Genomic DNA, 18,064 nt, shown 5'->3' on the forward strand with positions numbered 1-18,064 from the left:
AAATGGTAGTACCAGTTTTTTTTATATTTACTGCACATGAGGTACAACAGAGGTCGGCCTTGATAACAGGGTTAACTCTACCCTCTACTGGCAGGACAGCCAATCTGCTTCAAATGAAATCCAACTTCTCTGGGAAAGAATTACACATCAGTGTGTTACAAAGGCATGTTTTTAGTAAAAACAAAATACCAAAAAGGTATGAATTATTGATTTGTACAGTCTCCTTCCATACACAAAACTCTGGTATCAGAATTAGATCAAAAATACAGACTTTGCCTTTTACCTCCAACTACTTAGATTAGACTTGAGCATTAACTACACAACTTAAAATATACAAAAAGATATCAAACAGCTAGAAGCACATACAGTATTTACAACAAAGAGTTTCTTCTCTGGTGAACTTGAGTGAGCATGGACCACATTCAGAACACTGTGTCCTGTTTTTCATTGTTAATCTGACACTTAGAAAAGGTTCTTCTGGTGTAAAATATAGGTTCATGCACCATCAAATCTTCACATAAGTCCTTGTTGAACCAGATGTCCTGATACTTAACAGTATCTCACAGTGATTCAGCATCCTCTTTCCTTAAGTTCTTCATTCAGACGACCTCTACCACCTCCCTCTGATGAAGGGGGGGCACCCAAACCCTGCCCTCCCGTTTCGGAAATGCCTCCCCTCAGTGTCATTCATGCCCTCTGGCCCCATAGGCGGAGGTCGATGGAAAGGAGGACCACGAGGAGGAAACGGCATATGCATTCTGAACCTATTCTGTGGAAACATGGGTCCTCCAGGCATCATATGTGGGGGCATGGGTGGCATGTTTGGGGGTGAGAGGAATGGAGGTAGATGATGATTCGGCATCCCAGGAGGAGGCTGCATAGGGGGCATACCCGGTCTGGGCCCCTGCATGACTCCTGGGCCTGGTAAGGTCATCACTGGTGCAGTAGGGGACCCCAGCTTGATGTCTGCGCCCAGATCTGAGGGTTCGCCTTTGTCTCCTTTAGAATCCATGGTGGACTCCTCTGGAGGTTTTCCATTTCCTGCAGCAAAGAGGGTAAGATAACGTTTAATTGATCCCCAGTGGGAAGCCACGTATTGTGGCATTACAAAGGAAAAGCACATTAGAGAGCAAACGTTTTAGGTAGTAACATCAAACAAGGAACAATGACAACACTGCAGCACAGATCTTTTCATATAATCATCAAGAGAAGTTGTTTTAAACAAACATGTCTGCACTCACATCTCCCCTTTAGAGGATGGTTGGCAAATACAAACTTTTGTTCCTTATAAATGTCTTACCTGGTGCCAACTTTGTAGGATCAAACTCTGTGGGGATGAATGGAGCTCCGACTGGAGGCCCCGTAGGGGACAGCATGATGGGGCCAGGGAAAGCAGGTGGACTTGTTATGGGTGCTGCCTGTAGAACTGGTGGCACCTGGAAGACAAAGAAACACAAAGGAATCATGGTAAGATTAAGGAAAAACAAACAAGAAAGTGCTCACGAAGCAGCGAACTGGAAGAAGAAACCGTATGAACATCTTCGGATTCCACCGCATAAAGTAGCTTCTTTGATTGCATCCTATGTGTATTTATTTTTCACGTTTCACGAACAAACACATTGTTTGATTATTGTTTTTGTGCAGTCTCTATAAAGTTTCCGGATACATTCTCAGTTGAGTCCTCAGGAGAGAATGCTATAACACATTATCAAACACTTTACCCTATATATATATATAAGTATACACACACACAACACTGTATCTGTGCATTTTGAAGAGGCTAAAGGAACTTCCTTCTATAATAAAGGAGATGCAATGTGTCACTTAAGGCATCAGAAGGTACTTGCAAATAAAACATGGTTACCCAGTCAGAATCAGAAGAATCTTTATGAAATATGTTTGCCCAGGACACATTAAATTGTATATTGAGTTAAGTTCATGAAATAATTCATGACAGGACCGAGAGAATGCCATACATTTCATGTTGTATTGAAGCTAATTGCTGGAACAAAAAGTGGTCTCCACCAGGGGCAGTTCTAGGGGGGGGGGGGGGGGGGGGGGGGGCAGTGCCCCCCTAACACTGACTTTGGACCCCCATGTGGCCCTATTGAAAATGAAAAAAAAAAAAAGGTTTATGATTAAACGATTGTTTTGGCTGTCGGAATAGGCATAACTAATGCTATTTGTCTTTCTAGTCAGACCCATTAGCGCAGGGGTCTCCAACACGTCGATCGCGATAGCTCGCAAGCCTTCAATAAGTAGCTCGCCAAGCAAATCCAAAATGTAAAAAATACACACAAAAAAAGGAAATGTAATTAAAATAATCTACCCAATGCATAAACGAAACTACTATAAAATAAAAAGAAAGAATGCTAACTATAGGTAACATAAGATAAGAATAAACAAGTTTAAATGATTTGTTATTGGTTGTGATCATATTCTAAAGATGTTTGGATTATTGAAAAGTATACAGCTCCCTTTCATATGAGTGTTGAGAGCTGTGTCCATAAATTCATGTTGTGCTCAAAGTGCACCAGATTGATGCATTTAACTTCAACATTTAAACATTTTTATTTTGCGGGGGCCATTGCCCCCAGACCCCCGTAGAGGATGTGAGGTCCACCCCAAAATAAAGCAGGTTAAAATAATTGCATACATTTTCTTTTAGTAAACACTGAAAATGGGTCCCACATGACCCAAACAGCACACAAAGTATAATGTTAAAATGTGCTAAATATATACACTGCAAAAAACAAAAACAAAAGAAGTAAAAGTAGCTCACTACTAGTTTTATTTTTTGAAAGTAGCTCTCATCCTAAAAAAGGTTGGAGACCCCTGCATCAGAGCGTAAAAACTGTAACTATAAGTATCTGAAATAAATATGTGTACTGAAACAAATACCAATAACAGTATTGCATTGTTTTCTTATGCACAATTACTTCATACTGTCTTTGTCTTTTCCGTCTCGCATTTATTGTGCCCCCCTCAGAAAATAACTGGCCCCAGCCTGGCCCCCCCAGTCAAATTGGTCTAGAACCGCCACTGGTCTACACACACATGTATTGTTACTTACCCATTGCATGTTTAGATGCAGTATTTGTCCCAAACATTTATAAAGTCCACACACTATATAGTGTGCAAATTATGCAAGAAATACCCATAGGCTCTTTTTACAGCATTTGTGGTTGTATTTGTGTTTAAAACAACCCTAATACAGCATTACATGCAATTGATTTACACGACACCCTCTGCTTTAACACAACAATAACACAGTTGGAAATAGAGGTTAACAAAGAACAGTGAGCATACATGGGAGCACAGTTGCCTTATGGAGGCTAATTGTAACAGTAGAGTGGTGAGTTTTAATCGGGGAGCTGTTGGTGACTGCTGAGAGTTTGACACTTCAGGTGAACTGTTAAACTAAAAAGGCTTTCAGAGGTAAATCACCTCCCTAATCATGATGAACCATTCGCTTATTTCCTGCAGTAACACCCACATCTAAAATGTTGGTTAAAAAATCCGTGTCCCAACCAGCATGCCTTTAGGATTAAATTAGTTTTAGAGTTACAGCAAACACAATGAGTTTGCTCTAAGGTAAAGGTAGAAGGTGGAGACCATAACAAGGAAGTGTTTTAGTGCCTGCGAGGGTACAGAGTTCACATACTCTTGAACAAGGAAAGGATAATAAGCACGCACACATAAAATAATTTCAACCACACCAAACTGACAAATGTATCATGATGTTAGATAGCCTGATACATAGGCTACACAATAAAATAAACATTGCAAAGCCATAGTAATTACTTACTTTTCTTAATAATACAACTCAACTTATATAATATATTTGTACTGATGCATTTTAAATTCAGAACATTTGTTAGTTATCTACATATTGCAAATGATGACTTGAATACATCAATAAATTGTATTGATAAAGCATTATTTTATCTGAAAATAAATAATTATAGTTATTTTATATCTGATAACTGAGGGGTTAGTGAACCTAGACACATTTAAGGATATAGAAGTACCATCATATACAGCAGACATATCCATAATATTTCCTATAAAGGACATAAATAATATCAGTGTTTGGCATTTAGGTTGATACTCAAAGTGAGTAAAATCATAGCAAAAATATTTAGAAATAATATAATAATGTTTAATGTAATATAATACAAGTTATATGGTAAAAAAAACAAAAAACAGGTTACAGCAGCTACAAATAATAAATAAAATAGAAATGTATGCCACATGTGCTGCACAATTTAAAGCTCGATTGCATTTTAGGGTAATTCAATTTTAAATCAATACAATTTAAACATGTCCACCAAGACAATTCATTTCAATTGTAATTGCTCATTACATTTCAGATGGTAATCATACATCACACATTCATCCTACAACCCAACATATATTATTAACTCAGATTACATTTTTCTACCATTAACACATGATGTCCGCTGGCCATAGACTCACTGAGCACATGACATTTAAATTCATAGCCTACCAGATGCTGCAAGGTGATCACCTTAAGTTCCTGCCCCGACATCCTCCCCTGGATGCTAAAGCTGGCTGTAGATCCAAAGGCTACAGAGCAAACCTACCCATTATACTGATATCAAATGCATTATGATGTAATCCCTCAAAATGTGACAAACCTTCCAGTCCAAATCATCACAACAACAAATACACTTAATCATGCATGTGTTCATCAGATTGTCTGCAAGTTAAAATAATCCATCTTTAGGCTAAAAGGGCCAATTTATTTTACAACTAACCTTAATCACATGTACGAGAGGATAAAAGCCATCACTGTACAGATGAGCCTTACATTTATCATGCAGAGAATTATGAATGTATGTCCGTATTTGTAATGTTTGGTAGAAATTAATCTCTATTACGACTATTTATGATCAGTTAAATGCTATGAGAAAATACCATCTAGTGGCTAAAACAGCCCAAATATAGAAATGAAGCATTCTAAAATATTAAAACACATGAAATATGATTATTCAGAGCAAGGTGTGCCATGTACACAAATTCAAATAATGTAACCATTAACAAGAATAGGTGCATTCATCATTTTTAGTAATTATACATTTTTGAAATATAAATTAAAATCATGTGTAATAAAAAAGACTGGAAAAGAAAGGCAAAAAATAAAACCTAAACAACATACAACATAGATTAAACACATTTTCACAAGTATTGGGAATCGTTCTACATCGTGTGGTGATTCAATAACTTATCCCACACCACAAAATGAAGAGTAAAAATGTGCATAAACAATTAAACATACATTATGCTTTCTTTGTATTTTAAGAGAGAACATTCATTTCAATAATCTTTTTTCCTAATAACATTATTTAGTGGCCATCAGAAGAACTGCCAGTAAACATGTGTGCACTTGGTGCAACAATTGTCAAGGATTATCTCTCAATTCATCAGAAGCCAAACTCAGGTCAACTATTTGGTAGCTAAACCTTTGGCAATTAATGTGTAAAAAAAAGAATTAGGGATTTGTTTTTAGAGTGCAACAATAAGAATTTGCAGCAGAATCACTGATGTTTATTGAAAACAAAGACTCGAGTTGACTAGTTATTTGACTGTTAACCTTAATCCTGATTTGTCAGTCTTTCCTGAACGGGCTAACTAGTCTTGCTGAAGATGTACATTAATTCCACAATGGTCATTTTGGTATTGCCACCATAGTTGAACATTTTCAAACCCGACACGTAGTGTCTTGAAACGGCCAATATACGATATTCAGAGAATAGCTTTAATTCAGAATCTGGGAGTGGATTGCCTAATCACATCTTTTAACATGAAGATGGTTTAGCAGGCAGTTAGCAGCTAACGGTGGTAAGTGTTCTGTGACGGCTCAGTACTGCCCCCTCTGGTCACAACAGTGTATTCAGCGGTAACCACCATGTTAGCGCAGAGTGGTGTTGGTTAGCTAGCCTGTAGGACACGTGCTAATATGCAAACGCAGGTGGCTCAGCTACCAAAATAGAAACTAAAGAAGCAAACACACAAATTATTTTGTTCTGTGCTCAGGAAGACAACAATATGTCTATTAATGTTCTGAATTTTGTTTAAAGCCTTTAAGTTTGGGATTTGCATTAGTGAACCTCATTTGAAGGGAGTAAGCACTGTTGAAAAGCATGTTGTTTTCCTAAGTTGCATACAGCAGCTTTAAAAGCACAATTCCTACTTGTATAAAAGTAATGGCTATTGTTGACTATATATCTCTATTATATAAAGATATATATATATATACACACACTTCCTGCAGCAATACAATTAGCCACACAAACATGACAGAATATAATAGTAATTTGTAAATGTAAGCAAAATAACCTAGTTGATGCTGTTTAAATATGGTATTGCAAACATATTAAAATAAAGAGAAAGAAGTTCATTAGTCAAACAGCCTTAATGAAGTCAGTAGTCTGGGGATAGCAACAGATGGGTCTGCTCTTACCCTGGTGTTTCAGTCCATCAGCAGAAATACAGGAGATCTGCTGCTCCATTTTTCCTGCACGTGATTTCCAATTTGGAAACCCCACGAGCCAGGCAGCTGGGCCTTGGATCTCTGATCAACACTTTCATCTCTGACGGGTATCAACCATGTATCAACTCAGTGTTTTCACTCCTGTCAGTATAATTCCTTTGTTCTTTGTTTACACCTGCTACTTCTAAAGATATGTGAAGACATGGTAATGAGGCAGCTCTACAATAAACTGGCCTTTAGAACTTAATATCTTACATTATTTATGAGTAAACAAATGGGATGAAAACAATTCAAGTCCATTTTATTATGAATGAGCCTTACTTTCCAGTGTCATCTAAATGTTGGAATCCCAACATCCAAAGAGAATTTCTTTAACACTCACCTTTGTGAGGCCTCATGTGAGACGGGTGTAATTGAAGAGTTCCTCTCTTTTTCTTGAAATATCAATTCACTTGAAAGCGACTGAAAGGAGAAAACTGTTCAGTTTATATAATAATCCATGTTACAGACTGAGATACATTAACCAGAGGCTTAGTCAGATCTGTGATGTGTAAATGCAAAGTATCAAGCTTAACAAAGAAATGCAGCAGCAGATGTACAACATGACATCCGAATCTCCTAAATGTTCTATTTCAATCAGATTAGAGGACGTTAAAAATGTTGAATTTAAAAGCCCCTTTTAATTCGTAACAATTCTGCAGCTATTTGGTAAAAATAAATGTTATTTTGATGTTTTTTATATATTAATCTTCAACTGGGCCTTCTCAGTCCCTCAAAGACTGACAAAAAGATCATACAAATATTTTTGTATTTATATTTTATATTATATCTAAGAAAATGTGAAAAGCTATACTGAGAAATGAAAGTGCAATCTATTCATTTGATTTGGTTTTCTTTTAACTATAACAGAGTTCTTAAAAGGTAAATAAATAACAATAATAGTGGGACCATTTAAATATTCAGTGACATTATGATATATGCTCACCATCTAAACTACAGAAGTAATTTTCACCTTTCATAATCGTTGTTTATCATGTTCTAAATAAAAAGTAACACCCTTGGCTTAGACCTTCATTTTTTACCTTATCCACTTCATTCCGAGGGACGGCAACATTTGCAACCTAATGATGTATCCACTTTACTTCAACATGCCTCGTTACCTGTAGGACGAATGGCTAACAGTTGCACTTGAAAAATCCTGTAATGTCTGGTTATAATTCCACTGAAAACAGCTCAATATGCTGCCAAACATGGACCATTGGGATGAAAACATCCTGGGTCAAGATTTTTTTAACTGTTAGAAGTAAATGTCTGATATTATTCTTCTGACCTTCGAATGAAACACAGGGTAATACGAATTAAATCAGACCGCCTGACCTTAAAGATAAATGATCAAGCCCTTAGCCTTGTGGTTAAGAGACTATTTGTGTAATCAAACCAATACTAAGACATTTTTACAAACTTCAGTCCCACAAACCACTGTAGAAAAGTCCATGGGAGTATTTCAGCTTTTTCAGGTGAATTATTTATTTTCATCCCAGACCACTTCTCTCCTTATTTGCTGCACTAGCAGATTGCTGACAGTAAAACACCATCCTCTTAGAGCAAAACACACACCACGTCACAGTAGTTGAGGTGTCATTTGACACCTGTACCACACACCAAACCTGCCATACAAACAGAAGAGCCAGACAGGGTACAGAAGCTAGGATGTCCCCATCCAGGCAGCGAATTTGAAGAAATTGCACTTTCTTGGAGTGTGGACGAGTTGAAAGAAAGGAGAGCTGCATGTCTCAACACTTACACGTGTGCCATGGCACTGTTTGTGTTCGACAACATACATAGAACAAAATGGTGTGTGTGTTTTCATACAAGTCATTCGATGCAGGCTTAGTTAACTTACATGATACCGGGCCAAACAAAGCATAAGTCGCTGCTCCTTACAATGCTCAACAGATCTGAACAATGTCATAGCTTGCTAGATAACTGAAAACTAAAGGGTTTTGCATTACGTTCCAAGTATTATATAATGCTTCATACGATGGGCACAGGCAGAGCGCAGAAGGTCAAACCTGTATATGCATAAATGAGGTATCTCTGAAGGAAAAAACATCTTTAAATTTGCACAATTCACGTGGCAGGTGCCATGACCTACACCAAAAAGGCCAAACCTACCAAAACATGGTGGCGGTTAGTATTATGTCCGGTAATAACAAATGTCCTTTCTTTAATCCCAAAAATGATATCACAGGGGCATTTCCTTGAAAATAAAGAAAGTTCAGTGCTCATTATGTTTGCCACCGGCTACCTGACCACTTTGTGTAGTGTTGGATACAAAATTAATAAGGTGATAATGCTGAGGATTTAGAAGGCCTATGTGCAGATTTCTATAAAATCCCATAATGCACAGATTTCAGAAAAACAGGGAGGCTTAACACTTCAAGAGTTAAACATTAAAAATTAGCATTTTGTTTGTCAAATAATTAGACAGAAAATATGGCAGCCTTTAACTGGTGAAATAAAAATATAAACAAACCTCAAGAAGATGGAGAGCTTGATGAAATTCAGTTATACATATTGGCTGACTGAAGATATGGCTGACACATAGAAGACATCATATTATTCTAGTCATCAAAACAGTGCTTTTAGATCTGTTGCTCGCATGTATATTTTATATTCTTTAGTATAAAGTGACTGGCAGGTGTGGTCATGTTGCATGTTATTTTTGCATGCAAACTTCAGGTCTAGAACTACACAAATGCAAAGCAGAGGAATGGGTAGGTTTTCATGGCATAGTGTAATAAATTTAAATCAGTCCCTTGGACTGAAAGCTTCTCAATGAGGAGGACATTTTAAAGGGTTTGGGGAAGTTTCACAGTATTAGGAACCGGCTCACTGACTTGGCACTATGATAAAAGTTCCACAGTAAGAACAACAACAACAACAATAATGAAATCATGCATTTTTTACAGTCGCTAGGACAATTTTGGCCACAAACAGAATACATATTTATATAACATGATTGAGAAAGTTGACAGTTGGGCACAACCCTTCATTACGGCAAAAACAAAGAGTTAACCCAAGTAAATGTAAGTGCCAATGAAAGATTTTAATCTTGCAACTCCATGAAATGGTATTAATCTAAATAAAAATATTTAATCCACAGGCAATAATAAAACTAAACTATGTGTTGGGTTGTTGGGTAAGAAGAAAATCACCTGAGTGTGAGGAACACAGCTTTCTACTTTTAAGAAGATTGTCATCAAAAATAGGGTTAGGCCTGAGAAGTACTCATTTCCTCCAACCTCAATACTTTTGCCATGACTTTCTTGCACAGGTTTGAACCTGAATATTAAGGTCAAATGCATGTGTTAAAAACAGACCATTGTAGGATGGCTTAGCTATAATTATTTCTTGATCATATTTTACATTGAGAATTAAAGTAAGCTAAACAAGAGCCACGTTATGTTTCTGTTCATTATCAGGTGATAGGCTAACAAGTCAACAATTCAACAGGAAGACTGAGCTTTGTTAATATACAAGACTGAGCCACACAAATGATTTGAGTAGTTGGGCCGCTTTGGACTTTGGCGAGTAAATAACAGCAGACACTGAAGATCCTGTCTTACACTGTCCAGTGTAAAGTAAAGCACAGAAACCTGCTGAATGAACTGCATGACATGGACACAGGGTCTGAACAATGGCCTAGGCCTTGCTTTGTGAGGCAATATTCCCATTGCCAAAACATCTCAACACACAAAAATCATTCTTCCTGTTCAGTTTGCATAAACGGGTTTGGTGCAACATTTAGCATAAGTTGCTAATGACGCTCTCGGCTTACCTTGTCTCCCACTTGGACACTTCCTCCCAATCAGGCCCTTAAGTCCCACCAGCAGCCGACAGCAGTCAGAAACTCTCGACCGCAAGACATGTGAGCAACCTTTCTTCACAGAGGAGTGCCGTTGAGCACGCACGCCAAGTATGGCAGGTAGCAGACAGTGCAGCTGGATTTTTCGGCATAATGTGGTCATGAATTTGTAATTGGCTTTGAAATGTTTGCAAAACTGCTAATACTAAAACTTAGATTTTGACCCGTCAGAGATGTGCTTTAATTGAATTGCAACTCATTATCAGTTGGTATATTCTTGAGTTTAGGATTCACCTCATTGCAACCAAAACACATTTTACCTCAACAATATATTATAAATAGGTTTTTGTCATTCTACAATTTGTTTGTAATTGGATACTAAAACTAAACACTGTTTAAACAATTACCGGCAACCTTGCCAAACCTAGACATTCTGTATTATAGAGGTCAAATACCGAACAGAGAAAGGATCACATAAATGCTTCCGTCTACACATACCACAGTAAAGTTTTTTATAATTCCCACTTTATTTGAATAAATTATACTGCACAGTACACGGTTACTGAGTGAAGATGCAAATTCTTATAAAAGGAAAAGAGAAACGTATGAATAAGCATTACTGGATGTAATGCCTATCAGCAGAAGAGCTTATCTGAATTGTGGTCGGATGTATAACAGAAATCACCAGATTTGACTTTTATTTTGTCACTCTGAAACCACCCATGATGAAGTAAACAATGAGTCACATGATGAAAACCCCTCTTAAGAGTAAATACTGTGATATTTATTGAGGACACAAACATGACAATTTCTCACTTTAATTCAGCACTCCCAAATAATCAGATAGCATTGAAAATACTGAGAAGGTCTTCTAAGTCTTGGGCAGTACGTTGTAACTAGGGCTGTCAGTCGATTAAAATATTTAATCGTGATTAATCGCATGATTGTCCATAGTTAATCGCGATTAATCGCAATTTTTTAATCTGTTTTAGAGGGATATTTTTCAAGTTTTTAATAATCTTATCAACATATGAGTGGACAAATATGCTTTATATGTTTGTTTATTATCATTTGAACAATGACAAATATTCTCATTAATATTAAACACACACACTCTGAACATTACAAATATTCGCCTCAATTCAACATGGAACCTCTCTCATACAATACAAAGTGTGTGTGTGTGTGTGTGTGTGTGTGTGTGTGTGTGTGTGTGTGTGTGTGTGTGTGTGTGTGTGTGTGTGTGTGTGTGTGTGTGTGTGTGTGTGTGTGTGTGTGTGTGTGTGTGTGTGTGTGTGTGTGTGTGTGTGTGTGTGTGTGTGTGTGTGTGTGTGTGTGTGTGTGTGTGTGTGTGTGTGTGTGTGATCATTGGAGCTATGTGCAGCTCAAGGCATATATGCTCGAACGGGAGCTGCCTGGACGCTGCAATCATGTTGCGCACACTATCAGTGCTGAGTGTGCTGACTTTTCGTACAATGTCCCACTGTCTGGCTTCCTGCATAAAGTCAAGTGCTCGGCGCAGTTGTCGGCGAAATGTCGCTCCTCTGTTTTCATTGAAACAGCTCCTTATATCCGTTAGCGCAGCTAGCTAGCACTAGATGCTAACAACAACAACAACAACAACACGTAAGGTGTGCCTCGCTCGCGCCACACATACACACCCTCCCGGTCCTCCCGATGGCCAGTCAGGGCCTGCCGGTGAGCGTGGAAGTGTGGTCTGCCACAAGCGGGCGGCAGGAGCGGGGCTGTCAGCATCAGCTTGTAGATGGTATTTTAAACTTGATGCGCTCTGAAACTACGGGGCGGCCGAGGACAAAAAATACACATGCGCTAATCGCGTTAAAATAATTAGTGGCGTTAATTTTTTTTTTGGGCTAACGTGTTAACTTGACAGCCCTAGTTGTAACATTTGACTGTTTACAGCCATTTTGAGATACCTTAATATGACAAGGGTCAAGCTCCCTACTCAACACCAGATGGAAGTCAGTTTTCAAACAACTTTGCTAAATAAGCCAGTGGGTGAAAGCATCAATACTGAGTTAATTCTACAGATGTATGGCAAACGTCTGAAACTAAAAATCATCAATTTTTTGTATCTGTATTTTGCTTAAAATAGCGAGCATATCTGCATGAAATGCCCTTTACTTTCAACATTAAAATAGCGAAGGCATCAGTAATGTTCAGATGGTAATGTATGACCCAACTGTGCTTTCACTGAACTACAAATATTGTAGGAATGGGTTTTTCCCCTGGTCGACGATACAAGTCCTATTGAACGTTTTTTGAAGCCTTAGACAGCTGCCATGTGTAAACCTTGATTGGCAGAGAATGTCTTCCTGATGATGTATTTTTAACATTTTCCTTTATGGATCCATCTTACTATTTCCTATTTTATTTAAAAGTGGTTAGCACGTCTGCAGTGACTTGGTTTTGAAAAAGATAAGTGGGTGGTTCAGATAAGCTCCACTACTTATATGCAACAATAATGTATTTTCCTTACAGCCTCCACAAGAACTCTTGTGAAGTAAGCATCCAATACCAAGGCCAATATACCAGAACAAATGAGCAGATTTAGATCAGAAAGAATGTTTAAAGACTATTAACATTACCTGAATGTGAGCAGTGACGGTTCCATCTGCTGGGACACTCTCCAAGTCTCCATTTACAGCTGCCTTGTTATTGATGTCCTTGCCATAATTCCACTCTGTGCACAATGGAACATACATGATAACGTTAGAGAAAAAAAAGGTCCAATAGCCAACAGCAGGTAAATATTGGCCATGCTTAAGGTATGGGTAAGTGTTTACCTGTATTTAGTGTCTCCACGTCCAGCATCCCTCCTTCCCGATAGGTCTCCAACTCGTCAACTTTGACTTTATTCCATGGGATGTAGGTAACTCCATGTTCAACATCCCAGAACTTTTTGTGTGCTGATTTAATACCTTTGTTCAAAGCCCAAGCAATCTAAGCAAGAATGAAAGTTAAAGATCACCACTAGAACAAATATAACAATGGAAATAATTAAATAAATGTTTATGTACCTTTACAGGTTTCTGATTGACTTTGTATGAGCCCCTGCTGAGTTTGGTCAATGCTGTATTGGCATCTTGTCTGTGAACCATAGCAATATAGGCACAACCCCTTGGAGGAATCATCTGGAAATAAAGAAAGTCAATTGTGATAACTTGATAACTTTATCTCAAGAACACAAAGGATTATATATAATATATATATATATATAATATAAATGTGTATTTGTTCAGACTTACATTGATGGAGTCGATCTGGCCAAACTCTTCCAAAAGGGACATCACATCGGGCTGCTGAGTTTTCTTATCCAGCTGTCCCACCCAAAGTGTAGTGCTGCAAACTGAAGACAAAAGATTGTATTTGCGACGGCTTGGAACAAGGAAGAGACTTAATTTGAGTTTAACTCTACCATCTATTCAAATTTGAATGCTCAAAACGTTTACATTTGACTAGCATATGTTGTCATCGAGATGGTTGACTTCGAATTTAAATTTAAACGATTTAGTGGTTATTACTCAGATGCCCTAGGCAACCCGAATGAATGAAATTATAGGCAAATGTTGGTTGTCATGGAAATCTAGGTATTTTAAACGAAACTTGGGCCCTGCTGACATTTTGGTTGCGGTCGTATTGTCATTTTATCTTAGGATCCTTCCTAATGGAGTGAAATTACCCGGAAGCACCTCAGTGGCAGCCATGAGAAGAGATTTTTGAATTCTCTAGATCAGTGGTCACCAACCAGTCGATCGCGAGTGTGGTGCTGGTAGATCGCGGACCGTTAAAAAAAAAAGTAACAAAATAAATAAAAATAAAAATAATAATGTTTGAAAAATACGTTTTTAGATGTAAACCTATCATCCACCACCCCGTTAGCAGGTGGCACTTGATTGACGTATATTTGAGACACCTCAATAATATAATATATTAACCGTGCTTTACGTGAACCTCATCATGACACAAGAGAGGACGGCAGGTCTGCAATTTCCCGTGTTCAATGAATGCAACAGAGGCAAGTCACCAGACCAATCAGACAGTTGCATGGAAATACACGTGTGCTTGTGTCATTCAAGCTCGGCTCTGTGTGTGTGTGGCAATAGCGCATTTAGTGTGATAGAGAGAGAGAGAGAGAGAGAGAGAGAGAGAGAGAGAGAGAGAGAGAGAGAGAGAGAGAGAGAGAGAGAGAGAGAGAGAGAGAGAGAGAGAGAGAGAGAGAGAGAGGGACCGGTGCTAGCGGGGACCGTGATGTTAGCATCTGGTTAGCTAGCTGCACTAACGGACATAAGGAGCTGTTTCCACAACAAGCTGGAGGAGAGTCCTCCCCTGTCAGACTGAGGGGCTCAGGTGTCACAAATTATTCAAAAGATTATTTCCGAGGCACACCTTCATATGATCATTATAGTTATACAAACAATAAGAGAATAAATGAAAAACAGGTATGAAATACTATATGGCAGTAAAACAAGAATACAGTTTAAAAGGGGAGTGATTTGTAAAATATCCATAAAGAAAAAGAAAATCTGTTTACAGTTCTGTTTCATATGGGTGCTGAGAGAGGTATCCATAGATTTCTTCATGTTGCTCTCAAAGTGCACCAGATTGATGCTTTCAACTTCAATATTAAAAAAAATTCCCGGGGGAGCATCCCCCCCGGACCCCCCTAGAGGAGGTGAGGTCCGCTCCTCACTCGTAAAAAAAATAGCACTTTACCCCTGCCTTTATGCTGTGAGCTGATTATGGAGCCTTCATTGTAACAGTAATTCAGATGCAATTGGCCTATATAAAAAGCCTCAAATTGGAAGCACTGTCTGGGCCGTCTTTTTCACTCAATTCTGCAATAGGTAGATCTCGCCTTTCACCTAGGCCGAGGTCGGTGATCTTGGGCTTAAAAAGGTTGGTGAACACTACTCTAGATGATAGGAAAGGAGCTTTTAAACTTCCTTTATAACCTCCTTTAGTTTAGGAACCTTCCTTTACGAAAGAAAAAGGAGAACATGTTGTCCTGCAGCCGCAACATTTACCGTGACACAACATTCGGCCGTACACAGAAACAACGGATCATGACAGAGAAATTATATCATGAAAGTTACAGTACTTATTAAGCTATTTAAAAATGTATGTGGTAAGTTGCCAAAGAGCTTTGTTTTGAACGTACAACACTATAATAATCAAAAAGGAGAAATATGAACGTTACTCTTTCACTGAAATTATCAAATAAAGTCTCTCAGTGTTTACTGAGCTGTGTGGGGTTTCTCAAACCATTGAATGGTGTTATACACAGTGATAGATGTTAAGGACTAACCATTTATAATACATGTATTTATTTAAAAATCTTTTAACACAATCACACATATTGGGATTCATGTGGATTAATACTGATGTAGAAACCGCATGGTCTTATTTTTATGGAGATCATTGATAGACATGCACCCCTGCGTAAATTTAGAGTGAAGGGACGAGACAATCCTTGGTTTTCTGCCAATCTGTACAGTCTCCTTCATGAGAGAAACAAGGCCTGGGCAAAGGCTAGGAAATCAGGCTCAGAGGTAGAATGGCTACGTTTTAGGCAGCTAAGGAATAGCTTCACATCGCAAATCAAAAGTGCTAAAAGTACTATCTGTCAGTAACCACAAAGAATCTAAATAATCCTGGAAAATGTTGGAAAGCCATTAAATCGTTATCCACCGGCGATATCCGTAATGAGCTACCTCCGTGCATTACCACAGCATCTGGCACTATATCGGACAGGGCTACTATGCTCAATTGCTTTAATGAGCATTTTGTGTCCTGTGGTTCTCTATTTGATTCTGTCACTAACTCTGCTTCTGTGAACACTACAGTATGTGACTCTGAAAAACGTGTGTTGGAAAACCCTTTTAGTTTTACCCCTTTTACTGTTGATGTTGTTCGTGAAGCTTTAACCAAGTTAGATCCTAAGAAACCGGCTAGCCCGGACAACGTAGAACCCTTCTTTTTAAAGATAGCTGCAGATTTCATTGCTCCACCTCTCACTACTCTTTTTAACCTCTCCCTCAGCACTAACACAATTCCAAAATTGTGGAAGTCAGCGTATGTCCTGCCTTTGCTAAAAGGTGGGGAGGCCACCTTATTAAATAACTATAGGCCAATCTCAAGTTGTCAGTTCTGGCTAAGGTTCTTGAACGCTTAGTGAGTGAACAGGTAAAGGTGTTTTTATGTACAAATGACATCCTGTCTAAACATCAGTCAGGCTTCAGAAAGCAACACAGCACCATCACTGCCACAATGAAAGTGGTGAATGATGTGGCGAGTATTTTAGATAATAAGCAGAGTTGTGCAGCTCTATTTATTGACCTTTCAAAAGCGTTTGACACCGTCAATCATCACATTTTAAAGCAGAGGCTAGCCAGTATAGGCATGTCCAGCCATGCAGTGGGGTGGTTTGTAAACTACCTCTCTGAAAGGTCCCAATGTGTTCACTTTGATGGGCTGTCTTCTGAGTGGTTAAACATTGCTAATGGTGTTCCTCAAGGTTCTGTTTTAGGTCCACTTATATTCTCCATCTACATCAACAGTTTAGGTGAAAATGTGGATGAAGCTACTTTACATTTTTATGCGGGCGATACCGTGATGTACTGTGCAGGTCCCTCCATTAAATTACAGGCTGTTTTTAACATTATTCAGACTCCGCTCTCTGAACTAAAGCTTCTTTTAAATGTTGAGAAAACCAAGGTAATGCTCTTTTCTAAAGCTAAAAAGACACCAGAGCCTGTTTTAGATATTGTAACTACGCAAGGAATAAAACTTGAAGTGGTTACCTGTTACAAATACCTTGGTATCTGGCTTGATGATTGTCTCACTTTTAAACTTCATGTCAATAACCTGCTTAAAAAGCTGAGGGTTAGGCTAGGTTTCTTCTACAGGAACAAGTCCTGTTTCTCGCTTGAGGCCAGGAAAAGGCTAGTCACTGTGACCTTTTTACCTGTGCTGGACTATGGTGATTTGAGGTATATGAATGCACCTGCCCATTGCCTGGTCAAGTTAGATGCTGCGTATCACAGTGCACTGAGATTTGTGACAAACTGTAAAGCATTAACCCATCACTGTACCCTGTATGCAAGGGCTGGTTTGCTTTCACTAACTGTATGGAGGCTCAGTCACTGGTATATTTTTATATACAAAGCCATGTTGGGGAAACTTCCATCTTATATCTGCTCCCTGATCTCACGGAAATGTGTAAGTGGCTACTGCCTGAGATCGAATGCTGTGGTTTTATTAAATGTGCCAACTGCTAGGACTGTCTTAGGGAAGACAGCTTTTAGATGTGCAGCTCCTCTGTCTTGGAATAGTCTGCAAATTAAATGGAAACTGAACAATCTGGTGCCACTAAATGTTTTTAAAGCTCGGTTGGATGCTACTCAATCGGAAGCTATTGGTACCTGTTTATGTGGATAATTATGTAAATGATGCTGTATGATGTCCTTTTGTTGTTCCGTTTATTTTTTTATGTTTCATGTGGAACTACTTGAGCAGGTCTCCCTTGAAAAAGAGATCAATGATCTCAATGCGATTTATCTGTATAAATAAAGGTTTGAAATTAAATTAAATTAAATACGTGTGGACCGGACAACAATAAGTTTCACTTTACGTTTTTATTTCAATTCCAACCTCGG

At 38.4% G+C, this 18,064-nt stretch overlaps 1 protein-coding gene across 1 annotated transcript in view; it reads right to left on the reverse strand.

The window, feature by feature from the left end:
• LOC117457603 (SR-related and CTD-associated factor 4-like) overlaps window positions 1–18,064 on the reverse strand; it is a 31,705-nt gene continuing 13,641 nt past the window's right edge. Inside the window, exons 13-18 of the mRNA XM_034097755.1 lie at window positions 13,655–13,755; window positions 13,427–13,540; window positions 13,193–13,349; window positions 12,995–13,089; window positions 1,301–1,436; window positions 1–1,041 (exon numbers count right to left, since the gene is read on the reverse strand). Of these exons, the coding sequence (XP_033953646.1) occupies window positions 611–1,041; window positions 1,301–1,436; window positions 12,995–13,089; window positions 13,193–13,349; window positions 13,427–13,540; window positions 13,655–13,755 (1,034 nt within the window). The 3' untranslated portion in view covers window positions 1–610. The remainder of the gene's footprint in view (window positions 1,042–1,300; window positions 1,437–12,994; window positions 13,090–13,192; window positions 13,350–13,426; window positions 13,541–13,654; window positions 13,756–18,064) is intronic.

The sequence above is a fragment of the Pseudochaenichthys georgianus genome, chromosome 13 (genome assembly GCF_902827115.2).
Source record: "Pseudochaenichthys georgianus chromosome 13, fPseGeo1.2, whole genome shotgun sequence".
In the NCBI taxonomy this organism is placed as follows: Eukaryota; Metazoa; Chordata; class Actinopteri; order Perciformes; family Channichthyidae; genus Pseudochaenichthys; species Pseudochaenichthys georgianus.